General features: G+C 44.8%; 1 protein-coding gene across 2 annotated transcripts; it reads left to right on the top strand.

Moving 5' to 3' along the window:
• The first annotated feature begins 3,723 nt into the window (after positions 1-3,723).
• On the top strand, positions 3,724-27,057 carry GJB7 (gap junction protein beta 7). Of its 2 annotated transcripts, none has more exons than XM_068231127.1 (2): positions 3,724-3,761; positions 22,841-27,057. In XM_068231127.1, the coding sequence occupies exons 1-2, from the start codon at positions 3,749-3,751 to the stop codon at positions 23,605-23,607; spliced, it is 780 nt and encodes a 259-aa protein (XP_068087228.1). In that variant the 5' UTR covers positions 3,724-3,748; the 3' UTR covers positions 23,608-27,057. The 2 variants fall into 2 exon arrangements, with proteins under 2 accessions (XP_068087228.1, XP_068087229.1); XM_068231128.1 differs by lacking the exon at positions 3,724-3,761 and adding an exon at positions 4,779-4,903.
• The last annotated feature ends 443 nt before the right edge of the window (positions 27,058-27,500 follow it).

Raw genomic sequence — 27,500 nt, 5'->3', positions numbered from 1 at the left:
AAGGGGAGTAATATGATTGGGTTTTTTTTAGTCAAGGATGTTTGAGACTATTGGGGTGTTTTAATCTACACAGCAGCAATAGAGATTTAGTTTGAGCGTATTGATAGGCTCTAAGTCCTCTTTTATGTGACAAAACACCATTTAGGAAAAAGGGCACCAGCACTGTGGCACAATGTACAGTTTTACTGTATTTATCAACATCTTGTTCAGTGTGCAAGCGCACTAAATTCCATGTTTTATGGTATGCAGCAATTAAAAGCTAAAAGTAAATTACTAAGCTAAAACTAAAGTTAGCCTGGGAAAGAATTCACGTATTCACTCTTGTTTTACAGGCTGTATAATGCACAAGGACCAGTTCCCAGAAAACACTCAGTTTCTCTTTCTGCAAATAGGTAAAGCATACTGTAGGCTGCCATAGTTATCTACCTTTAAAAAAAATACAATTTTCCCAAATGTAAAGGAGAATCTCGGACCATAGTTCAGTTTAATTTACTTACCTAATATATAGTGGGGAACATAAGTATTTGAACATCCTGCGATTTTGCAAGCTCTCTCACTTATAAATCATAGAGGGGTCTGAAAGTGTTCAAGCCGTTCTGCGCTAGCGAGCGGCTTAAACTGATGACGCACAGCTCCAAGCCACTTGCTAGAGTGAGAAGTGCAGGGGAGACGATTGTCTGCAGACATCGAGGTTAGCGGGGGGAGCGCAATGGTCTGGGATCAGCGCGGGAGCCTGGCGAAGGTGAGTTGCCGCTATTCGCACATCACCCAGGGGGACAAGAGACACAAGAGGGAGGGAGGGAGGCACGCAGGGAAGGGGACACAAGAGGACCCATGGGGAACACAGGATGACCCATGGGAGACAAAGAAAGACACATAGGGGAGACATGGTTGGCACGGGAGGATCCATGGGAGACACGGTAAGACACATAGGGGAGACATGGGGGCACAGGAGGACCCATGGGAGACACAGGAAGACACATAGGGGAGACATGGGGGCACAGGAGGACCCATGGGAGACACAGGAAGACACATAGGGGTGATATGGGGGCACGGGAGGACTCATGGGAGACACATAAGGGATAGATGGGGGGGGGGCACAGAAGGATCCATGTGGAACACAGGAGGACCCATGGGAGACACAGGAAGACGCATAGTTGATACATGAGGAGACATGAGGGGCACATTAGGGCACATGGGTCACACAGGACAATACATGGGAGACACAGGAGGACACATGGGGGACACAGGAGGACACCATCTGGGAGAGAACATGTACAAGACGCTCTTGGAACATGGACGCACTAAGATTATTATATTTTTTTTTCCTGATTTTTTCCCTCTACACCTGGGTGCGTCTTATATTCCAGAGCGTCTTATATGGCAGAAAATATGGTGCATCAAATATGGACACTGGTACAAAATACAGAACTGGTGATTACCATGACAGATGTAACATGAATCTGAATAAAATGTATAACAGAGTGCAAGCTATGACATGAATAACAAATTCCAAGACACAAAAAGGTGCGAGAGCCCTATGAGAGGTTGAAGGAGGAATGGCCTAAGTTAGAGCATATGCTTGTTGCAAAAGGTGAGCTTTGAAGGCGTGTTTAAAGATTTCAAAGGTGGGAGAGTGACGGATGTGCTGTGGAAGGGCATGTGTGAGAAAACGCGGAAAAGCTGCCGCATGTGCCAAGAGCAAGGCGGCTGACTCCGCGTCCAAAGCAGCGGTTTGCACGCATGGACACGCGTCTGGTAGTATGGTGGAATGCGGAAAAGCCGCCGCATGTCCTGACAGCAAAGCGGCTGTTTCCGTGTCCAACGCGGCGGATTGCATGCAGCAGCATGCGCTTGGTGTGGCTGGGTCTGTTAGTGCACATAGGCAGATGGAGAGCTACGCGCGCGCGGGCCTGAACTCAGGACCTTTATACCAACAGGGGAAGTGTCAGCTGATCAGGAAGATCAGCTGATTCCTGCAGGACTCATGATTGGCTGAATGGCTCGGGCGGGGCGGCAGAGTCCAGAAACTATATATTCTGCTGCTTGTCAGTTGCTGGTTGTCTGCCATTGCTAACACTTGCGTGAAGGCACTCAGACCTTAGCTAGACCCGACAGTGTGCCAGAACCGGCTGGAGCTGGGAATCCACACGGAGTCAGATTCTTCATAGTTTAAAGTACTAATTGAATTGTATTATTTGTTAGACCAGTTCCAGGGTGTTGAGATCAAGGCCCTCACATCCAAGACTAGGGAACTGTGTTATCATTTGTGTTATACTCCAGACTAGTTCCAGGGTGTTGATGATCACGGAACTCACACCCAAGACTAGGGAATTGTATTATCATTTATGTTGTATGTTATGCTCCAGACTAGTTGCAGGGTGTGGTGAATACGGACCTCACACCCCAGACTAGGTTGTGTTATTATTGTGTTAAGTTAGCCCAGTTCAGGGCAAAACCTTCATATTAGCAGCAGAGCTTCCTGCATCCCAGCCTTGGTCCCTCGCTCAGGGGTCCACAGGCTACAGGAATATCACCCACCACTCAGGGGTGAATTCCTCAGGAGTATAGGCCTCCAGCTCCTCTGGTGGTCTTTACTCAGAGTTGTTACTGTTGCACTAAACACCTACACTCTCTCTGGTGTCTAGAGGTTAGACATATCTGATTATTGACGATTCCGCAGATCCTCAATAATCGGGTATATCTGTATTCTTGGGGATACTGCGGATCGCCAAGGATCAGATTCTCTCTCTGGTTGCTGACACCGATCGTTACAGCATGCCAGAGGAGGGGTGAGGCACGTGAGAAGTCTTGTATACATGAATACGATGAATATATATAATGTATATAAATCATATAGGGAACCCATTGACAATATATGGTGTTACAGCTTGAAGTGCCAAACATTGGCATTCGTGATCCTGTAGCAGCTGCAAATGGACTAATTTGCATCTGTCCTATGTTGCTTTCCAAGCTACATAAAATGACTCCTCTCACATCTGTACACACCCCAATTTTTTTTGTAAAATTGTCCCTAGGATATTTTGGTGGGGTTCCTATTACATTTTATTTGACTGCTGTACCACCGACATCAATGGTGTTCCAATTCGCGACCTTTCTGAATCCAGAACATCTTTACCTTTTACGCCAAACTGTCCTTGAACCAAACAGAGGTATTTGCAGGCAAGACTACCCTATTTCTTTCATCAGATAAATTGCTATCAAATATTGAAAAATATAATTAGAATTGTATGCTGCTGCGGTTACATGAATCAATATAGAAGTAGCAATATGGCAGTATTTTTGCTATACTGGTTCTTTTAGACACCGCCACCAGTCTGCTAGGTATATAGTGTCAACATAGGCAGTCTTACTTTTTTATTTGAAGCTTATGTCACTTAAAGTTTACTTTACCACTGTATTGTAACTGATACCTTGTAATGCATTAACTTTTTTCACCAGTGGAAAGTCCCAGAAGATGTGCTGTAGCTTTTTAATTTAAAATTTAAAATTTCTGTGTACGTGACTCATGCCATCTGATACGTGCTCCATAAAGCAACCGTAGGTTATAACATGGATAACTCTCTTCTGGAGTAACCATTTTTAAAGTGTACCAATACGTCTTAGGACTTGCCTGTGTTCACTTTTTATCCTTGCAGTGCATCATTTCTGCAGTCAGATAATTCAGTGGCAACTCTACTGCTATCTGGAAGCCATGGAACATTTTGCAAATGCTTCTGACAGCAGAATGGAGACAAAAGGTAGGTTCAGAATGACAATTTCTCCTTTTGGGAGCTGAATGAACAGCAGTAATTTAAAGGACCACTATTGTGAATGTTTTTTTCCAAGAGCACTTACTGAATGGCAGCTGCTCAGTCCATCTGCTAAACTAGCTTGAAAATTAAATGAGGAAGGCTGGCCAGCACCTTTGTATAGATCCTTTCCAGTGAGTAAAGAAAATCATCCATTAGGACAGTGTTTCTCCAACCTGTCCTCGTGACTCCCCAATGGTGCATGTTTTGCAGGCAACCTCACGTATGCACAGGTGGTGTAATTGGTGTCTCACCTAGGTGGATTCCATGTAGCTGAGGCACTAATTACCCCACCTGTGCATAGGTGAGGCTTCCTGCAAAACATGCACCATTGTGGAGTCACAAGGACAGGTTTGAGAAATACTGCATTAGGAGATGAACTAATACCTACTGTAAGTGACTGAAACAGGAAAAAAAATCATGTATAATGCATGTTACTCTGGGAGAAATGTTTGTGTTGTGTGTTTACATGTATTTAACATTTTAACATTTTTCATGATAGTAGTCCTTTAAGTGTAATGTTAAACATGGCTCAGATATCTTTTTTTTCTCCCATTAGAACATAAATAAAAATGATGGGGTTCTATTTGGGATTAGTTCTACAGATACAATTACTACAATTTCTTGTTTCATTAGCTCATTTTCACTTCAGGTTTATTTTAAAAGGGCCAAATGCATTTTGAATTTGCTCATAAGTTCAATAGAACCACTTTCTTTAATATATTTTCAGTGGTTGTGACATCACAATTCACCAGATTGCGTTATCTTCTATTAATTAATATATTTGTAATATGTTTGTATTTATTGTAGTGTAGATGAACAGAATGTACTGACTACTGCTTTTATGCAAGCAGTGGAGCCCAGGATACTGATGATGATCCAGCCTCCTTTCTTTTATGCTTACATACTACACAGAGGTGACTAATACACAAAACAAGTGATCAGGTTACACTCGTTTGACTCGCCTTAGTGACTGGTTGCTCTGGAACACGCACAAGGAAAGCGGCTCAAAGGACACAGTATCAGTATAAATTTTTAATGTAGCATGTAGAGGCTGTAGGCATTATATCTTCACTTCAGTCGCATTGCAGGTAGGTGTATTTAAACTTGCTTATTGTAGATATTTTTAGTGTGTCTGAATCTAGTGGAACGCATGATGTGTATGAAGATGTATCTTCACACTGGCATCTCTATGCTGTGATGCTAATGTAGATTACCACCAGGTCTTCCTCACTTTCTCTAGCTTATTTGTAAGACATGAAGGAATGTTGAACAATTAGTTTATGGATGACTTACTATACTATGGTACTATAAGGCACTACTATTGTAATTTAAACAGCAGGTTAGTCTGGTTTTCTTAGCCAGAAACGGTTAAAGACTATAAAGGTTGTAATTCATAAGTGTAACTAATCTCTAGAGAAGAGTGTCCAAATTCATCCAAGTGGCTTTTAAATGACACATTCTTGGATTTATAGAAAAAAAAAGGATACATTTTAATACTTTAATTGATTAACGTGAAAGACCATGGGCAGCCATTTTTGCCTTTTTTTTAATTGCAAAGCCACTGAAGGTAGCATCCTCACTAGAATGGCTGAAGAGGTCAAAGTCCCTCAGGGGAACACGTCCAGAGGAAAAAGTGTCTGTTTTCATGTAAACTGAAATGTATATTTTGCTCAGAAAATGTGTTTTTAGACATGGCAGATGTGTCACGAGTTGTTGGCTTTGTATTTTGTTGGTATGAACTACAATAGGATTCATTTCCCCCAAGTTAATTACTGAATGTTAACAAATGTACAATGACAGTGCACAATTATATATATAGAAAAAAAAGTGGGAAACAAGGTAAGCTCTCCTAGATCATTTATTGGACATATGGCCTGGTCTTTCAATGTACTACTCAATGGAGAGGGCAACAGAGAGAACAGGGCAGTACACATCTGGTTATTCCCAGGATACACTTAACAGTTGGTGCTCGGGCTTTTTCTTATGCAGCCCCTCTATGGAACTCGCTTCCACAGTCAGTGCGAGAGGCTCCTTCTTTGGACAGCTTTAAGAAAAAAGCTAAAAACCCACCTCTTTTCCCGAGCCTTTGACACTGCATAACGCAGGATCACAGTGCTTTGAGTCCCCAGAGAGAAAAGCGCTATAAAAATATTATTGTTATTGTTATTGCACAAGAGAGTGGCTTCTGGTGGGTGAGGTATGTAGGAAACGATGTGCTTGTTCGTAAAATCGCTAAACAGCATTGGGGAGCAGCTGTACACTTGCTAAATTCTCATCAGAAATGGTGCCAAAGGACCGTCTTGGGCAAAGATTATCTTGAGTGTATAGAAGGCTTTATACTCCATGTTTGCAAATGTTATCAGTAGTTCAACACAGATATGAGAATGAATAAGAGGCAATTTAACCCTGTATAATCAGTGGGGACAACCTGATAGCATATTATATATGCAGAGATAAATATAAACATTTCATACAAGTGCACTATAGCTCCATACATGATTTTTGGCATTAGAAACAATCACTAGAGATCATCAAAAATCTAGTTTAAGGCTGGTTTCACAGTGGGACGTTAAAGTCCCACGTTACAGCAGCCAGTAACACAGCCTAACTCACAGCACTGTAAAGTCAATTGTGCTGTTCACAGTGCCCACGTTGCGTTACATAGTAACGCAACACATTTAAACAAAGTGCTGCATGCTGTACGATATACTGGGCTAAGCAGCGTTAGACTGCTTGCACATGCTCAGTAATGTTGGAGGAGGAGGTCTCCCCTCCTCCTCTGCAGCCAGCCACATGGCTAATTAATATTCACTGCACTGCAGAGACTCGTGGTAGGACTGAATCGTTCATTTGATCCGGATCTTTTTTGTGAGTTGAATCATCCGGATCATCACAATGAAAGATTCGGTTCACAGTGGATGTCTGGAAGGGGAAAGTCCTGTCCTGCTAGTCATTTCACCCAGTCTGCTTCCCCAGTAAAATGATTCAAATGATTCGGTTCAAAGATCCGGATCTTTTCAATGATCCGATTCAAATGATCCGAATCCTTAAAAAGATCCGGACTTCCTATCACTAACCTGGAGCGTCTGCTTTAAGAGCTGCATAACGCAGCTCAATCGGACGTCCAACTTCAACACCACCATACGTTGCGTTAGGGGCACGTTATGCGACCATAACGTCCCCTAAAACGCAAAGTCTTGGTGTGTAAGTAGCCTAAGTACTGCTTCCACATGTTGCAGTTTAGTGATCTGTTATGCCAATCACCAAACAACAAATTGTGAACTAGTTTTATTACCTTGCATTGTTGTTCTCTCCTTAGAATAGATTAGCCTTGAAAGAGAGAGCCCTGCTCACCATAGAGTTTTTTTTACAGATATTTTTTTATGAAAAATTAATAACTGTACGATAGAGATCATCAATGAGGTGGCAATACTACAAAGACAATGTCATTTTTTAATTTGGTAATTTTATGCACATTTATGCAGTATGGAAATGGATCAATTAATAGTAATGGTCAATGAGATTTTTAATAAATAATGAATACATAATTTAATAAAGATTTTAATAAATTATTCTAACGATGCATATTTTGTGTTAATGTTTACACAGCTTGAAATGGGATAGTCAATGAGATACGCATACAATTCCGAGTCGATACAGAATTATACTAATTTTGATGTAATTTCTGCAGCTTGGAAACGGACCAATCGAATCCCATCTTTGCTTTATGCGATTGGCCCATTTTAAGCTGCATACATTTTCATAAAATGTAGCTTCATTCGGCATCAGCTTAGAATTATTTGCATCTCTGAGTGACCATCCCTAGCTTCCGACGACTAGAGATGGCTCGAACCTCCGATTTTCGGTTCGCGAACCTCGAACACGAACCTCTGCAAAAAGTTTGGTTCGCACGAACTTCCACAAACCGCAATAGACTTCAATGGGGAGGCGAACTTCGAAGATTAGAAACATTTATGCTGGCCACAAAAGTGATGGAAAAGATGTTTCCAGAGGTCTAACATCTGAGTTTTTGCATGGAGGAGTGGGATACACGCCAAAAGTCCCGGGGAAAAATCTGGATTTGACGCACAGCAGCGTTTTAAGGGCAGAAATCGCATTGCATGCTAAATTGGAGGCCTAAAGTGCTTTATAACATCTTGCATGTGTATACATCAATCAGGTAGTGTAATTATTGTACTGCTTCACACTGACACACCAAACTCACTGTGTAACGCACCGCACACAGCAGTTTGTGTAGTGACGGCCGTGCTGGACTGGTGCGCACCATGACGAGAGTGCAGGCGGTGGCGGCTTTCCAGCCCATATGGTCGCCGGGCTGAGCTAGCTCAATGACAGTGACTGTCCAGCTGATCGAATTTGGTCTGTCCACAATGAAGCAACAACCTTATTATCTTGGGTGTGCCAAGACACTCATATAGCCGGCGGTCATTGCTGCATTGTGATATGCAAGCCTCTTCACCGCGGCACGGTAACGATCACGAAGGAGAATTGACTCATGTACATGCCTTTTGTTTTGTTGTTGCAGCTGTAGTGCAGCCAGAAAAATTAGGCAGGCATGTACACGCACCGTTAAAATTCAGGAATCCGCCTGTAGTTCTGGACCCTGATTGGGGTGGCAGAGAAGGCAGTTAAGTGGCCTGCAGGCAGAGATGCTGTGTGGGGAGCGACTTAGTAATGGGGCAGGCAGTCACACGGCGTGCAGGCAGAGATGCTGTGTGTGGGGACTGACTTAGTCTTCGAGCGGGCAGTAGCCCTCCGGGATCCATGCCTCATTCATTTTGATAAAAGTGAGGTACTGAACACTTTTGTGACTTAGGCGACTTCTCTTCTCAGTGACAATGTCTCCAGCTGCGCTGAAGGTCCTTTCTGACAGGACGCTTGAGGCAGGGCAAGACAGAAGTTGGATGGCAAATTGGGACAGCTCTGGCCACAGGTCAAGCCTGCGCACCCAGTAGTCCAAGGGATCATCTCTGCTCACAGTGTCTACATCCACACTTAAGGCCAGGTAGTCGGCTACCTGCCGGTTGAGGCGTTGGCTAAGGGTGGATCCCGGAAGGGCTAAGGCGAAGCGTTGGACTAAAGAATGTCCGCCACTTTGTGCCTATACCGAGGGTCTAGTAGCGTGGCCACCCAGTACAGCTCATTCCCCTTGAGTTTTTTCATACGGGGTCCCTCAACAGGCTAGACAGCATGAACGACACCATCTGCACAAAGTTGGATGCAGACGTACTATCCATCTCCTCTTGCTCTTCCTCAGTGATGTCAGATAAGTTCTCCTCCTCCCCCCAGCCATGAACAATACACAGGAAAGTTGAGCAGCACAAGCCCTCTGTGACGCATGCTGCGATTGTTCTTCCCTCTCCTCCTCAAAAAAACATCTTCCTCATCTGACTCCTCTTCCCCACACGACTCTTCCTCCTCCCCCCTCTGTGCTGCCACAGGTGAGGTGTTGAGGAAAATCTGGTTCTGATGAGAATTGATCTCACCACTCTTCCTCCTGTTCCTGTTCACACTCCTCCACAGCTTGATCCACCACTCTACGCATGGCACGCTCCAGGAAGAAAGCATATGGGATCAAGTCGCTGATGGCGCCTTCACTGCGACTCACCAGGTTTGTCACCTCCTCAAACGGCCGCATGAGCCTGCAGGCATTTTGCATGAGTGTCCAGTACTTCGGCCAGAACATCCCCATCTCCCCAGAGCATGTCCTTTGACTGTAGTTGTAGAGATACTGTTTGATGGCTTTCTCCTGTTGTAGCAGGCGGTTGAACATCAGGAGCGTTGAATTCCAGCAAGTCGGGCTATCGCAAATCAAGCATCTCACCGGCAAGTTGTTTCTCCGCTGAATATCAGCAAAGCGTGCCATGGCTGTGTAAGACCGCCTGAAATGCCCACACACCTTCCTGGACTGCTTCAGGACATTCTGTAAGCCTGGGTACTTAGACACAAATCTCTGAATTATTTGATTCAGCACATGTGCCATGCAGGGTACATGTGTCAACTTTCCCAAATACAAAGCTTAAATGAGATTGCTGCCGTTGTCACACACCATGTTGCCGATCTCCAGTTGGTGTGGGGTCAGCCACTGATCCACCTGTTTGTTAAGAGCAACCAGGAGAGTTGCTCCAGTGTGATTCTCCGCTTTGAGGCAAGACATGTCTAAGATGGCGTGACACCGTCGTACCTGGCATGAAGCATAGGCCCTGGGGAGCTGGGGCTGTGTAGCTGGAGAGGAGATCGCAGCACCAGTAGAGTTGAACTGCCACTCAGCCAAAGGAGGAGGACGACAGCGAAGAGGATATAGCAGGTGTAGAGGAGGTGGCAGCAGGCCTGCCTGCCAGTCGTGGAGGTGTCACAACTAGGTCCGCTGTACAGCCTTTTACTCCCTGCTTGCCAGCGGTCACCAGGTTGACCCAATGGACTGTGTAAGTAATGTACCTGCCCTGACCGTGTTTGGCAGACAAGGCATCCGTGGTCAGATGGACCCTTGACCCAATGCTGTGTGCCAGAGATGACACCACTTGCCCTTCAACTTCACGGTACAGTTTGGGTATCACCTTTTTTGAGAAATAATTGTGGCCTGGTATCTCCCACTGCGGTGTCCCAATGGCCACAAATTTTCGGAAGGCCTCAGAGTCCACCAGCTGGTATGGTAACAGCTGGCAAGCTAACAGTTCCACCAAGCCAGCTGTCAGACGCCGGGCAAGGGGGTGACTGGCAGACATCGGCTTCTTCCGCTCAAAGATTTCCCTCATGGACACCTGGCTGCTGCTGTGTGCAGCGGAGCAGGAACTGCTCAAGGTGAAAGGCGGAGTGGAGGAAGGCGGCTGTGATTGTGAAGGTGCAAGGGAAAAAGTGGCTGAAGATGATGCACCTGAAGGAGGGTGGCTTTGCTTTTGTGTGCTGCTTTTCCTCTGGTGCTATTCCCATTGCAGTTTGTGCCTTTTCTCCATGTGCCTTTGTAAGGCAGTTGTCCCTACGCGGCTGTTGGCTTTTCCACGGCTCAATTTTTGGCGGCAGAGAGAACAGATGACATTAAAGGGCATGTTGGCTGGCCTTCCATAGGTGGCGATACCAGGCGCTGGACACTGCCACCAGCTGTTTCTGAAGACGAGCTCCCTCTGCTTCTTTCAGCAACTTGTCTCCTCCTATTCGTCTCTGACTCCCCCTCTAAACTGTCCCCTTGGTCATCTTGTCTCTTAGGATCCCACGTGGCATCTGTATCATCATATTCATCCACCTCAGCTTCGCTTGCCTCAGACACCTCATAAACTGCACCAACAGCAGGTACTTCATCATCCTCCTCACACGTAACGTCCATAGTGTCGCCTAACTCAGACATATGAGGTGGTGTAACTTGCTTAGCGCCTTCATCTTGTTGTAACAATAATGTCTGTGAATCAGTTAATTCCCCTCCAAATAACTCCTGCGAAGTGTCAAATGCAGCGGATGTGGTGCTTGTAATAGCGCTGGTGGCTGCGGAAGATGAGGTGTTCTGTGTTAAATAGTCAACCACGCCCTGACAATCTTGGGAGTTGATGGGAGGTGCCTTCTTCTGAGCACTAAACTTTGGGTCAGGGCCGCACGAAATCACGTCAGCACGACCTCGAACAGACCTGTCGGGTGGCCTGCCTCTGGGTCTGCCTCTGGCTCTGCCTTTGCCTGTTGTTTTGTCCATATCGGGGGGGGGGGTGAAGTGAAAGGTATTCACTGGCTTGACTAATACAATGTGCAGTCACACAGGTGCAGTAAAAGGTATGCAGTGACTGGTATTACAATACAATGTGCAGCTGTCACACAGGTGCAGTTAACAGGTATGCACGGACTGGTATATTACACAGCGTGTGGTCAGACAGGTACTGTGAACAATTATGCAATGACTAGTATTGCAAATTTGCAGCTGTCACACACACAGGTACCGTGAACAGGTGCAGTGACTGACAAGTATATAACACTGCGTGCGCTCACTTAGGTACGTAGGTGCACTGAACAGGTGGGTATGCAGTGATTTGTATTACAAATGTGCAGCTGTCACACACACAGGTACCGTCAGCAGGTGCAGTGACTGGTATATAACACTGCTTGCGGTCACGTAGGTAGGTAGGTGCACTGAACAGGTGGGTATGCAGTGACTGGTATTACAAATGTGCAGCTATCACACACACAGGTAGTCACTGAATGTGTTGGGCCTGGCAGTGGCACAGTAGAATTACCAAGGGGCCAAGGTCCCACCAGCAGCTGCGACTGACTGACAGGGCTGTATATGCAACACAAGTGTCTGTGGGACACACACACAAAAAAAAATAGATCACAAGAACAACATTAGTTCTCAAAAGAGCTGTTGAGGATGAGTGCTTTTTAGCAATAAGATCAGCAAGAAGGAGCAACCTAACAAGCCTAACACAAGAGCTTAACTAAGCTTTCCCTATGTCAGCAGCCAGGTTCTCTCCCTTCTCTAATTACTGCAGCCACACGAGTGAGTGAAATGGCTGACTCTGCCTGCGTTTTATAAGGGGGGGGGGGGGGGGGGGCTCCAGGAGGGAGTGTAGCCTGATTGGCTTCCCTGTGTCTGCTGACTGTGATGTAAAGGGTCAAAGTTGACCCTAATGATGTAGTATAGGGGGTGGGTCGAAATCGTATATAGTTCGCGGTTTACAGCAAACGCGAACCACCGAAGTTCGTAGGCGAACCGTTCGGGCCATCTCTACCGAAGACATTGATTTATTTAAGGTATTTATATAGCGCCGACATATTACGCAGTGCTGTACAGAGTATATATTGTCTTGTCACTAACTGTCCCTCAGAGGAGCTCACAATCTAGTCCCTACCATAGTCATATGTCTATGTATGTATCGTGTAGTGCATGTATCATAGTCTAGGGCCAATTTATGGAGAAGCCAATTAACTTATCGGTATGTTTTTGATATGTGGGAGGAAACCAGAGTGCCTGGAGGAAACCCACCAGACACGGGGAGAACATACAAACTCCTTACAGTGGTTGACGTGGCTGGGATTCGAACCAGGGACCCAGCGCTGCAAGACGAGAGCGCTAACCACTAAGATTTTTCTGCAAGCTTTCGAAACTTTAAAATTCTTCTTTAGGCATGTTTCAGAACTGGTTCAGAACCATACAGTTATGGTTCTGAACCAGTTCTGAAATATGGCTGAAGAAGAAACAAAGTTTTAAAAGTTTGCAGAAAAACGTATACAGTTAGTCATTAAAGGTACCACCTAAAGAACTTTTGTTGTTATGTCTTTGGATTCTCTCCATGACCACACGCAACTGGTGATCCCTAGCTTACAATTGGACCAATCAAATCCCCCAACAGCTTTATTCCATTAGTCCATTATCAAGCTGCTTACATTTGTATAAAAGTAAGCATAAAATCTGCATCAACTAAATATTTGCATCTCATGGACCATTCCTACCAATCAAACTTGTGCAGCATTTGGTTGGTGCATTTTCAAACTGAATTAATTTGCATAAAATAACCATACAAGTTGCATCAGCTCACAATTATCAGTCTCTCATTGCCCATTCCTACTGTACAAGTAGCCATACACTTATCAATTTTTCCCATCGATATCCAGCAGATAGCAATGATGTAAATTACTTTTTGGCAGAAATCTATCAAATCAGTTGTTTGCACAGGACAGAAGATATTGGTTGATAGGTGGCGGGTATGTAGCATAGCAGTATCTGCATTGGATTTAGGGACAACTGATGTGCAGTATTGGTAGCAGAGCTAACCCTCACCTGCCTGCCGGCATGCCTCCGTGTCCGGTGTCTTCTCTTCATGCCTGTGTTTTCTCTTCTAGGACACCTGTCTCATGGACCAATTGCTAGAGACCAAATACTAGAGGCCTGGCGGGATACATGCTGGCGTACATATAGGTATGCCACTGGTGAGTTGGGCTCAGGGTGAGCCGAATCACAGTGCAGTGCCCAGCTTCGGTGCTCTGAGCCAAAACCACGTGCTTTGACATGCCGGACCTCTAGTTCTCAGCCTTTAGTGCACAGGCACCCTGGAGAGAAGACACAGGTAGGAGAGTAGACAAAGGGGGGAGGCATTCTGGCGGACAGGTGAGAGTTACTTCCGCTCCCAACACGCTGCTCAGTCCTGGGAGGTAAACGTCACATGGGGAGACCTGATGGGCCCAGCAGGCATTTTACAGTTCCACAGATTTTCAATAGTTTTGAAGCTGAAATCCATTGAAAACTTGTGTACAGTGTGTGGAATGATTCTATCCCTCGCAGATCATATTTGATGTGAGAGGGATCAATCTGATAGTAAAATTTTATAGCAAGCATCAATTCCTGTATGTCAGGGGCGTTCCTAGGGTCCTTGGAGATCGGGGGCACCTGTGGGCACTAGGTGGGGTGTGTGCGCCGTGGCAAAAAAAATGGGGGTGGCCATGCAGTGAGTGGGCGTGGCCTTGGGTGGGGCCAAATGTACATGAACTTAGCAGCGGTGTAAGCTACAGATAACGGGCCTGCCCATCGAAATATGGGATGGAGCCCCCTGTCCTTTATTTAGATAATTTACAATCAGTATAAGCATAGATCAAAGATGTATACGCACATACAATTTTGATTGGTCAATCACTGACCAATTGTACCTTCCCCATGCAGTAAGTGGACCAACAGACAATGAATTTAATGAACAGAGCTAAAATTGGCTAATCTAAATTGTATGTGTGTACCAGGCTTTACAGCTAATGCTGGGTACACACAATGAGATTTTATGGTCGATTTACTGTCAGATCGATTATTTCCAACATGTTCGATTTGCTTTCCGATCGATTTCCGAGCATTTTCCAATATATTTCCTATTAAAGTTATCGGAAATCGATTGGAAAATTCTCGGAAATCGATCGGAAAGCAAATCAAACATGTTGGAAATAATCGATCTGACAGTAAATCGACCATAAAATCTCATAGTGTGTACCCAGCATAATACTGTACATACTGAAAGTAGCAGGGATCAGCATACAATACAGCTGGTTTACAATCAGTAAAGGCACAGAGTAACACTTTATACTGTACACACTGGAGGTAGATCAGCACACAGTGCAGGTACTAGAGAACAGCTTATACTGTACATACTGTAGGCAGCAGAGATCAGCACACTGCAGCTAGTGCACCGAAAAATATGAGGGTTACATTGTGCGGCCATGGACCAGAATGTGGGTGTAGTCACGGGTGGAGACAAATTTACATGAATTTAGCAATGGTGGGGCATTAGATTAGGATTAGATTCGGACAGTGGTGGCGAATTTTTTGGAGGCCGAGTGCCCAAACTGCAACCCAAAAGTCACTTATCTATCGCAAAGTGGCAACAGCAATTTAAACTAAATACTGTACAAACGTTTTAACTCATACATGAACATTATGGAAAATCCAAGTTGAAAATAAACTGTGAAGATAAACAATTTCATCCATTTTTAGAACCTCCCAGTTTTATTTTCTGTTTTAAAAAGCTAAAAAAGTAGGTTTAATGCTAATGTCTCATATGATCATGATTCAGCTTTTCCAATAGTCTCGCAGTTAGCAATCATGTGACCCCCAACAAGACAAATTCAGCAATCATGAGGCCCCCTATCAACACAAATTCAGTAATCATGAGGCCCCCCAACAAGACAAATTCAGCAATCATGAGGCCCTCAACATGACAAATTCAGCAATCGTAAGGCCCCCAACAAGACAGATTCAAAAATCTTGAGGCCCCCAACAAATCATGAGGCCCCCAACAAGACAAATTCAGCAATCTTGAGGCCCCCAACAAATCATGAGGCCCCCAACAAGACAAATTCAGCAATCATGAGGCACATAAACAGCACTTCACATAGCTAGGCAGAATGCCCCCTTACTATAGTAGGCACCTCTCTTCTGGCTTCTGAATTCTCTGGCTGCTGTGCCTGGCAATACTGTTTTTGGCTGGATTGGGGATGATGTGTGGGCTAAAAGGCCTGGCAGTGATGCTGTCGCCTGGCTGGCGGTGATGCTGTGGCCGGGTTGGCTGGTGGTGATGCTGCGGCAGATGCTGTGGCTGGGTTGGCTGGTGGTGATGCTGTGGCCGGGTTGGCTGGCGGTGATGCTGTGGCCGATGCTGTGGCTGGGTTGGCTGGCGGTGATGCTGTGACCTGGCTGGCGGTAATGCTGGGCTGTGCTTGGCTGGTTGAAGTAAATACTGGCCTGACTGGTGGTGATGCTGTGGCCTTTTTGACAGTGATTGTGGGCTGGTTGGCTGGTGGTGATGCTGGCCTGCCTGGCCTGGATAGTTTAGGTAGTAACAGGTGCCCCCTGTTACTACGCCAGGTGTCCCCCAGTTTAGGTAGTGAGTGACAGGGACCCCCAGGTTAGGTAGTGAGTGACAGGGACCCCCAGGTTAGGTAGTGAGTGACAGACGCCCCCCAGGTTAGGTAGTGAGTGACAGGCGACCCCCAGGTTAGGTAGTGAGTGACAGGGACTCCCCAGGTTAGGTATTGAGTGACAGGGACCCCCAGGTTAGGACCCCCAGGTTAGGTAGTGAGTGACAGGGACCCACAGGTTAGGTAGTGAGTGACAGGTGACCGCCAGGTTAGGTAGTGAGTGACAGGTGACCCCCAGGTTAGGTAGTGAGTGACAGGCGCCCCCCAGGTTAGGTAGTGAGTGACAGGCGACCCCAGATTAGGTAGTGAGTGACAGGCACCCCCCAGGTTAGGTAGTGAGTGACAGGGACCCCCAGGTTAGGTAGTGAGTGACAGGGACCCCCCAGGTTAGGTAGTGAGTGACAGGCGACCCCCAGGTTAGGTAGTGAGTGACAGGGACCCCCCAGGTTAGGTAGTGAGTGACAGGGACCCTCAGGTTAGGTAGTGAGTGACAGGGACCCCCAGGTTAGGTAGTGAGTGACAGGTGCCCCCCAGGTTAGGTAGTGAGTGACAGGCGACCCCCAGTTTAGGTAGTCAGTGACAGGCACCCCCAAGGTTAGGTAGTGACAGGGACCCCAAGTTAGGTAGTGACAGGTGCCTCGCACCTCCCAGCAGCAGCATCAGACCTCAGCATCAGCCGGCGACCCGACCAGTTAGAGCGGGCGCACAAACGCACCACGCTCTATATGCGGAAGTGATATCACTTCCACATATCAGTGCGGTGTCTGCTAGGTCCTAGCGCCCACACTAGTGGTCGCCGGCTGATTGAGGTCTGATGCTGTCAGCGGCGGCCAGCGGGGGTGGGGGGCAGCAGCAGCCGAGGGGAGCAGCGGGCACCCCTGCAAAGGTTGAGGGCACCCGCGGACATGTTGGGGGCACAGGCCCCCCTAAAATAGGGCTAGCGACGCCGCTGCTATATGTACATTAAAACAGTTAAAATAGATTGTCTTATGGCACTATAATATGTTGCAAAAAAAATACTATATACTTATATAGGTTTGTAGAAAGCTCACTTTTTTGCTAAACTAAAAATAAATGTATTTTTGTACTTAGCTGCAAATAACAGTATATGCCATAGGATGATTTGAGAAGATTATTGGAACTGAGCCCAAATATTTGGTTACAGTAGGAGAGAATTAAGGCAAATGTGAAGTGAATTAAAAAAGAGGAAAAAAAAGTTCTCTGTGGCGCTGGATTCTAGAGATTCCCAGGCCTTTCATGATGCCCTCGTCTGTCTCCAGTCAAAACTTGCCACCTCCAGGAGCCCTCGGAAGGATCCAGAAGGATCCAAGAGCATGCTCAGAAGGCGTATGACTAATTGGTTGAAAACCTGCTCCAGGGTTGTCAGTGCAGGAAAAAGCACACCATGAGAGGACTGGGAAAGCTCTATAGCAGGAAGAGGAAGCAGAACCTGGCTGCACCCGAGTCCAAACTCAATGAGCCAAATAGTAATACACAAAATGATATAAAAATATAAATTCATTTATTGATATACTTTTAAAACATGTTTGTAAAACATACAAGTGAGGTCTGAGTATCTGGGCAGCTGAGGGGGAAAGAACAAATGTTATAACATATGACTGCTTAACATAAGCTATCAGCATATGAATCACCACTAATTCGACAAGCATAAACCGTGGAGGAAAAAGAAGAGTCCTTGATGACCTTATGAAAAAGCAAAATGGTGTGCAACTATCTTATAGTTCCTGTCTGCAAGCAGGCAACCACACTGAGATTTTCCAAAAAAGTGTAGAGATGCAAAGGATAATTTTTGATTAGATGACAGTTCCTGTCTTCCAGCAGGCAACTGCAAGTCCACAGAATGCAAGAAGATCAGTGATGCAGCTTGATATAATACTAGCTTTCAAAATTCCTATTCACAGGCTAAACATAATGAGCATGTAGGTGACCAAAGCGCGGCATGTAAAGATGAAGCCAGATAGTCTGATGTTAGCATTCCAGGTTCCTGTCCATAAGCAGGCAACCATAATACAGAAGTGAGTTCAAAAGAGTTGTATTTATGTACACCGTTCAAGTATAATGGACACCATCAATAACAAACTGGCTTGTCGTTCCTGTCCAGAAGCAGGCAACTGTACAGTAGTGATGGTAGGCGGCAGTGACAGAATAATGATACAACAATATCCACGTGGTGCTTCACAACATATATAGCAGGATCTCCTTGCATCATGAAAGAGTAGTTGCATCCATAGGATCAAGATAGTCAGCAGGGCTCAATATGAGTAAGAGATATGCAGTCCCAATATGAGGCAAAACCAAGGCCTCAATGTGCATTGAAGGTATGGTTACGTTTCCTCTCTTAGGTAGTGAATGTCCTCCATGAGGTAGATGTAGAGCGGAATGGTGACCAGTTATTGGCAGTAGCAAACCAACCTCTCAGCTGCCCAGACCTTGTCTACCGGTTTCGCCGAATTATTCGGCTCATCAGGACACAGACCCTCAGGTAGGTATGCCAGAAGCTGTCTCCATGCGCCTTAAATGGCGTCTACGCCGAGGCCCAGCCCGCATCACTGCCGTGGGCGCGGCTTCTGCGCCTCAGCGTGGTCCGTCCGCCCGGAACTGACGCCAGCGCGCATGCCCAATGCGCCCCGCGCTGTTCCGGGTGGTAGCCTGGCGTCAGAGGGGAAGGGACAAAAGAGCCGGAGAACACGTTCGGCTCTGCCCGCCCCCCTGCCAGGCTAAGCGCCAGACATGAATACAACACGGGACAAGCCAGTTTGTTATTGATGGTGTCCATTATACTTGAACGGTGTACATAAATACAACTCTTTTGAACTCACTTCTGTATTATGGTTGCCTGCTTATGGACAGGAACCTGGAATGCTAACATCAGACTATCTGGCTTCATCTTTACATGCCACCATTTTGCTTTTTCATAAGGTCATCAAGGACTCTTCTTTTTCCTCCACGGTTTATGCTTGTCGAATTAGTGGTGATTCATATGCTGATAGCTTATGTTAAGCAGTCATATGTTATAACATTTGTTCTTTCCCCCTCAGCTGCCCAGATACTCAGACCTCACTTGTATGTTTTACAAACATGTTTTAAAAGTATATCAATAAATGAATTTATATTTTTATATCATTTTGTGTATTACTATTTGGCTCATTGAGTTTGGACTCGGGTGCAGCCAGGTTCTGCTTCCTCTTCCTACTAATTTTAACCCAGGTCACTCTGAGCCATAATTTGAATGTATGTTTGTGTAGTTGGGAGTGGATTGGTGTTGGATGAATCGTTTATACAAATTCCCAAAGCTCTATAGCATCCAGAGTCTTTCCTTTCCTAATTTCTTCACTTTGGCTTATCCAGATGACTACGATCCCCTCAGCAGGAAGTACAGATGAATAATTACTTTCTATTTATGAAGCAATAATACAGTATATTACGCAACACTGTACAGAACTGTAACTAGGTGTTACAGGTAGAGCTTAAAAAGCTGGAGGAGGAAGGGGGAAGCCACCATAGGATCTGGAGGCTTCCCCCACCCAAGGTGAGTACCCTCCAGGGGAACTTTTTTTAGTTACAGATTTTTTTTAAAGGAGTTATCATGGATTTGTATGTAAAATAAGGGCTACTTACCCGGGCTTCGTCCAGCCACAAGCTCCCAGCATGTCCCTCGCCGCAGCTCTGCGGTCCCCGGCGATGACGTCAGGCCGTCCTGGAGGTCGGCCTGTGCGAGTGGCGATGTCAATCACCGCCACATGGACCGGAGCGTACTGCACAGGCGCAGTAGTTCTGCACAGAACTACTGCACAGGTGCAGTAATTCTGTGCCTGCACTGTACGCTCCGGTCCACGTGGCGGTGATTGACAGCACCACTCTCGCAGGCGCATACAGGCCGACCTCCAGGACGGCCTGACGTCATCGCCGGGGACCGAGAGGCATCGGCGGCGAACGGCAGAGCTGCGGCGAGGGACATGCTAGGAGCTTGGGGCTGGACGAAGCCCCGGGTAAGTAGCCCTTATTTTACATACAAATCCCTGATAACTCCTTTAAGGTTAAGCCATCCAACAGGAATACAGAGAGAGTAACAAACCTGCAAGAGGTCCAGAAGCCTATTGCCTTTCTTCAAAACTAAAACTTTTTTTGTTGCCTTAAAGGGAACCTTAACTGAGAGGGATATGGATGTTTCCTTATAAACAATACCAGATGCTTGGCAGTCCTGCTGATCTCATTGACCAAAGAAGTAGCTGAATCACAGACCTGAAACAAGCATGCAGCTAATCCAGTCTGACTTGAGTCAGAGCACCTGATCTGCATGCTTGTTGCGGGGCTGTGGCTAAAAGTAGTAGAGACACAGGAACAGCAGGAGAGTCAGGAAACTGGTATTATTTTTAGAGGAAAAAACCATATCCTTCTCAGTTTAAGTTCCCTTTAAGTCCCATTCTAAAGCACTAATAAATTTGAGCGGTCACCTGACCATCCTTGTAGAAACTAGTTTTCAGTCTTGTGTTTTGGGGCCTGCTACTGTGTAATTTGGGATTGGAGTGGTGCCAAATGTGTTGACATTGTTGTTCCCATAGATGTACACAAAAACACAAACTAACAGTGTGAGTTAACACCCTTGTCTATGGAAATAAAAGATATTTCTACAGTCACACCTCACCTACAAATCAAACTGCGACCTAATGTCTACAGCCAGCTGTAATAAGTTAGTACTGCTTTTGTTTCCTTCTACAAAAAAAAATGACAAAACCACATGGCTGTCATGCTGACATTTTGGTTCCATGCAATTTGGACTTACACTCAGGCATTAAGAACATGGGCGATAGAATCAGTATACATAGCTTGCACACTTAGATAATGGTAAGCAGGGATGACAGTTAGACAAGAGGCATGAAAGGGAACACAAAGTGAGAGGGAAATGGAGGCTGCCATATTTATTTCCTTGTAAGCAATTCCATTTGCCTGGCAGCCCTGTTTATCTTCTGGCATAAGAAGTGTCTGAGTCAAAACCCTGGAACAAGCATACGGCTAATCCATTGAAACCTGAGTGTGAGTATCTGACCTGCTGCATGCTTGTTTAGGGTCTATGGCTAAAAGTATTAGAGGCAGAGGATCAGCAGGACTGTAAGGAAACTGGTATTGTTTAAAAGGAAATAAATATGGCACCCTCCATATCCCTCTCAACGCAGGTTCCCTTTAACAAGTCAGCAATGGCAGCCTGTATAACATTCATTATGAAGTTTATTCAAAATTATATTACAGTACTGTGATTTTGCTATATTCTAAAATAACTTGTAGTTTTGCATTGACATTGTCAAATAGAGGATGACCTTTTCTGTTGTATTGTTTTAAATATAAACACAGCACCTCACAATAAAGCAGACATGTGAAATGCCAGAGGCAGGTGGTAATAAAACAAGGTTTTCAAAACATGAGAAAGAAATTCTTAAAGGACACCTGAAGTGAAAGGGATGAGGAGGCTGCTACATGTATTTCCTTTCAAACAATACAGGTGTGGCGGTCCTGCTGATCTTTTTGGCATCAGTAGTGTCTGATTCACACACCTAAAACAAGCGGCTAATCCACTTAGACTCCAATTAGAAACACCTGATCTGCATGCTTGTTCAGGGTCTATGGCTAAAGGTATTAGAATCAGTGGATCAGCAGGACAGTCAGACAATTTGCATTGTTTAAAAGGAAATATGTATGAAAGCCTTCATATTCCTCTCACTTTAGGTGTGCTTTAAAAGGACCCTGTAGTGACCAAAAAAGTGGTAACATTTTAGTTGCCTCAGGTAGGGGAGGAAGGAAGGTGATTGTGGTTTATGTTATCCTTATCTCCTTGTTAGTATTGTATAGGTATTACTTCAGCCAGGGCTGGGCTGAGGCAGAGGCGAGAGAGGCACTAGCCTCAGGGCGTAGTGTAGGAGGGGGCACACAACTCACTCAGCTATCATTCCCCTATTGTGTTTGAAGCAGAGAGAAATAAGAAAAGGGCATACATGGCAGTGACTGCAAGCCATGTACCTAGTGTGTTTGTGTGTGTGTGTGTGGGGAGGGGGGGGGGGGGGGAGTGCCTCCTAGTCTAATAGCAATCAGTGTGTGACGGCTGGGGTGGGTGGTATGGGGGGCACACTTTGGTGTCTCAGCCTTGGGAGCTGGAGGACCTTGTCCCAGCTTTGACTTCAGCTCTTATTTAAACCACCTGGCTGGTTGAAAAGAGCTAATCTAGATGTAAAGCTAGCCTCCTCCCCTCAAGTGACATACATCCCACCCACTTTTTCTTGCCACATGATGTCACAGGCCATTCAGATAAAGGTGGGTGACATCTCCTTCACTCTAGAAAACAGGCCAGTACTACACCTGGATTAGCTCTGGCTCGAAGTGCATATTGCCAGATACTGAGACAATATTAAAGCACATGGAAGCAAGGATCTCCTAATCTCACGAACTGTAAGTACCTTCCTCCATCAACGTGGGGTCACCTATAATGTACTACTTAGGACCATTATAGTTAAGGGAAATTCCACTTTTGTGAAACTTATATGTTAAAATTAGTCAAGGTTTCTGCTGTGTCTTGTAATTTTTCCCTCAAGTAAAAATAACCTTTGTTATGTTATTCACAGAAAAACTTTCTCGCAAAGACATGAGTTGGTCTTTCTTAAGAGACATTTTAAGTGGTGTTAACAAGTACTCAACTGGCATTGGAAGGATCTGGCTGTCAGTTGTCTTCATATTCCGACTTTTGGTCTATGTGGTTGCTGCAGAAAATGTCTGGAAAGATGAGCAAAAGGAGTTTGAGTGCAACATCAGACAACCGGGATGCGAGAACGTTTGCTTTGATCATTTCTTTCCTATTTCTCAAGTACGACTTTGGGCTCTACAGCTGATAATGGTTTCTACCCCTTCTCTTCTGGTGGTGCTCCATGTAGCATATCGGGAAAACAGAGAGAAGAGGCATAACAAGAAACTGTATGACAACACAGGAAGCATGGACGGTGGCTTGTGGTGTACTTACATTATCAGCCTTGTTTTTAAAACCGCATTCGAATTTGGCTTCCTTATTCTTTTCTATAAGCTATATGGTGGCTTTAGTGTTCCAAGGCTAGTGAAGTGTGATATGGAGCCTTGTCCAAATCTTGTGGATTGTTACATCTCCAAGCCTACTGAGAAAAAGATTTTCCTGTATTTTGTAGTACTTACTTCAGCACTCTGTATCCTACTAAATATGTGTGAACTGGTGTACCTTATCTTTAAATACTTTTCAAAATTCTGTCTAAAGAAATATGCACAAAAACTGAACTCATCAAAGTGCGACTGCAAAAACCATCATGTCAGCGATCAGGAAGGTGCAACTCGCTTACAGCCGAGCTCTACTGATTCTCCAGAATAGCTTGCAATTTTATGTGATTGGAAGAAGACTGTAGTGCCTTTTTTTCCTTAAAGCAGAAGTTCCACTATTCAATACATTTGTTACACCTATATGAGTAATATAAACAAGAGAAAGGATTCCTGCTTTATAACAGTGTCTGAAATGGTTAACTATCTTTTACTCCACCCTTCCCTGAGCCCACAGAAACTGTGCCACACTGACTTCTTGCTTTGAGGAATTTGTTCAGCTTCATTGACTGTAAGCAGCAGAATGCTTTTCTTCATGTTCAAGATGTCTGTAGTGAATGTGATGTCACCATGTAACGCAATTGTTCCCATTTCATGTTGTATTGTCACCTGGGTTTATTCAACTGCAATTACTTTGACAGAAGGGCAGATGGAATAATCATATGAGCGAAAAGGAGTTGGAAGTTAGGTTCTTAAGCTCCGTCTACACGGAACGATGTTTCTTATCAATCGAGCCGCTGATGCAGCTCGATTGATAAGATCCGTCAGGTCCGATGTTGCCGCCGCCGATTCCCTGCTCGTTCCCCACGAGGGGACAATGGCAGGGAATCGAGCGGAAGATAAGCGGCACAGGGACGAGGGCGGATCGAATCCGACGCACGCTCGGGCGAGCGGGGACGCGGCGGGTACGCGCGGGGATGCGGAAGAGGTGATCCGGCGGCTAATCGAGCCACCAGATCGCCTCGTGTAGACGCGGCTTTATAGTTAGATTAGACTTTAACTTTGTATTTAGGAGTCGTAAAATTTTTTGATGGAGTCGTGCCTTCATGGCTTTCAGAAGCTAAAATTATTATGCCTGTTTTATGTATTTATTTTATTTAGAGTGGGTTGATCATGAATTTGAAGTACACCTTTATTATTTATCACTTACACAGTGACTGTTTGAAACCATATACTGTATATGGTTCCTTTAGCATTCTCATTATATCTTGTGGGGAACATTTTCTGGGATACAACCGTGTGTAACTTTTCTCCAATTACCGCAGTCAAAGCTCCCAACTGCATTATTCTAGTATACAGATTTTATACAAGTTTTAACAAAAACGTTATATTTGAACAGAAAAAATGCATAGATATGTCTGTTTTCATCAAAGTGTTTATAAAAAAAAAAAGTTATCATATAGATATATTGAAATCTATGTAATACTAAGTATAATTTCACACTACATGAGTTGCACTACTCCTCCCCCACCGCAGCTTGTTGAGAGGGCAATGTAAGTCTATGAAGACCAAGCGAAGATTTACCTCACAGGAGCCTATAGGCACAGATGTCCTAGCACCCTAGACTCCACCCTCCATTAACCTACAAACCACCTGCCATCATTGCTTCTACCTTACTTCCCTTGCTAGTCATAGGTAGCTACAGGTGCGTTTTAGTATTAGGTAGCCAGAGGTACCCTCAGTATTAAGGAGTGCCCCTGACTGAAGGCAGATCTCATCAGTGGAATGCAGAGAGCTCCCTCTCCTTCCCTATGCTCGGGACTCTGCATAGGGAAGGAGGAAGGGAGGAACTAGGGGAGAGGAGTGATCCTCCTTTCCATCTTCAGGCGCCTGTAGGAACATGCCTACAATGCCTTATGGTAAGTCTGGCCCTGATGAAGACTTATACGCTATTGCGATGCTGTGCAATGGAAGTATCAAAATCACTGCAAGCCCGTTGCAAACTCTGCAATGCATTGCCGCATATGTGAAACTAGCCTCAATCTAACAGGTAGTTACATAAACCTCAATTTTAGCTCCAAAAACTAGATGCAGGCCCTTTCAGTCTAAAGGGCACCATATATTATTATATCAATATCTATTTTTCATCTCTGCTTTCAAAGGCTTATTTATTGATAAAGAAAAATATCAACATAGTTAATATGATCTCAAACATACAAGAAATTATGTAAAATACATCAGATATACATTGTCTAATATTGTAGTTCAAAAGATGGCTCGTAGGCAAATAGGAACTATAGTCTAGGTTTTGTAACTTTTAAAAACAAACCCAAAGAGGATAAAGATTGTACAGTTATAAATAACAATGTTTGCCTTACTTCTCAAAGTTTCATAATTAAACAGCCAATATCTACTTGCACTTCATAGTCCCGTCTGCCACCCACAAGCACCATTTAGGTGCATTTAAATTGCAGCTGAATGGCAGCATTTATAACACCACGGATGGCAGCGATTGACATGCGGCAGTGTTATCCAGCGTCAGGGAACTGGAATATGCCATGTCTGAGCCCATGTGACTCCATGGGGCACCCGTACACCTCTCGTACTGAGCAGTGACAAGCACCCGGCTGCTGCAAGAGAGCAGCTGACAGGCGGTGAATTTACTGCCTTCAGCTGCCAATATGAGAAAGCCCTTAAAGTGCCGCTCCACCATGAACTTTCATTGCATTCTATGGAGCTCCCTGCTTCGCAGCCAATAAAAATGTAAGAATGAGTGATGCAGAGTTTGCATGAGCAGTTCTCACAGGAGCAGGTCTTATGTTACCTGCACTGAAAAGAATGGAAACTGGTACAGATTAAATGGTTACATGACCCAACCAACCTTCTTCTGTAAGAACAGCTTGCCAGTGATAACATTAAGCAGTAGTTAAAGCGGATCCAAGATGAAAAACTAACTATAACAAGTAACTTGTCTATATATCTTATCTAAAGTTTAGATAGTTTACACAGCAAATCTAGCTGCAAACTGCTTCAATAGTATATGATTATTTCTTCCTGTGATACGAGAGCAGCCATGTTCTGTTTGTCACAGTACACACAGGCAAGCTGATCTGTATCTCCAGCCCTCAGCCTGTGAAAATTTCACTCCCCTCGCCTCCTCCCTCCTCCACTCTGCCTCTGAAATCTCTGGCTAGCAACCTACTCCTCCTCCTGCCCAGACTGAGCTCCCATAAGCCCTTGCTACTAAGGCTCCGAGTGCCAAGGCGCTCTGGAGAAGCTGTGGGTGAGGCTTGTTTAGTTTATAGGGAATCAGAGTATTAAAACAAAAAAAATTATTTGGCTTGAGGAATGCCCTATAAACTATATGAAAGGAACACAATTATGCAATGAGTAAAAGTTTATCTCGGATCCACTTTAATCAAAAATTCTAAACACTGCAGAGGACACTGCCGCAGAGGCTGCAGTGTTTTCCTGTAATAGACATTTTTTTTTAAAGTCTAAAACTACAATTATAGTGATATGATCATGAGGAACACTGGTAAATCACCCTGGCGTTTAAGTGAGATAAAGTTCATGTGTAAGGACACTAAATATTTGTATTATATATTTATTAAATGGCTTTTTATCATTTTACAAGGCCTGTTGAAGTCAGAAATGAAAGCCAGACAAGTGTGTTTCTGTATTGGCAGTTTGCATGCATAATTATTTAGTAACATTGCCTGTACTGTACTATGAATTATGATACATTTCCAGAAATGAAGGAATAAATGCACTTTTGTGATAAAACAACAAAAAAATACTTCTATGATGTTCTCTGTATTTCTACTGTGCAACACCAGCAAAATTCATCATCTACAGTATACTTGTATATAAGCCAAGAGGCTGCTATAAAAAAGCTGGAGGGAAAGCACAAGGAGGTTCTTCATGGAAGAATAAAGATAGGCCACCTACTGGTTTGAAAATGTGGTTTCCCAGAGTGCACTGGGAGAAGGGTGCATAGGCTGTGACAGCACTGGGAGGGTGGGGCTACACACCAATATATAGATATAAGTATTGCTGGTTAAAACCAGGTAAATTACATAAAAGTGGGCATCCTGAATAGAGATGGCCCGAACGGTTCAAGGCGAACTTTAGGTGGTTCGCGTTCGCCGGCAAAGGCGAACTTTTGCGGAAGTTCGATTCGCCCCCATAATGCTCTATTGAGCAAAACTTTGACCCTTTTTACAT

Source organism: Hyperolius riggenbachi, chromosome 4, assembly GCF_040937935.1.
Source record: "Hyperolius riggenbachi isolate aHypRig1 chromosome 4, aHypRig1.pri, whole genome shotgun sequence".
In the NCBI taxonomy this organism is placed as follows: domain Eukaryota; kingdom Metazoa; phylum Chordata; class Amphibia; order Anura; family Hyperoliidae; genus Hyperolius; species Hyperolius riggenbachi.
This window is presented reverse-complemented; position numbering and strand designations above follow the sequence as displayed.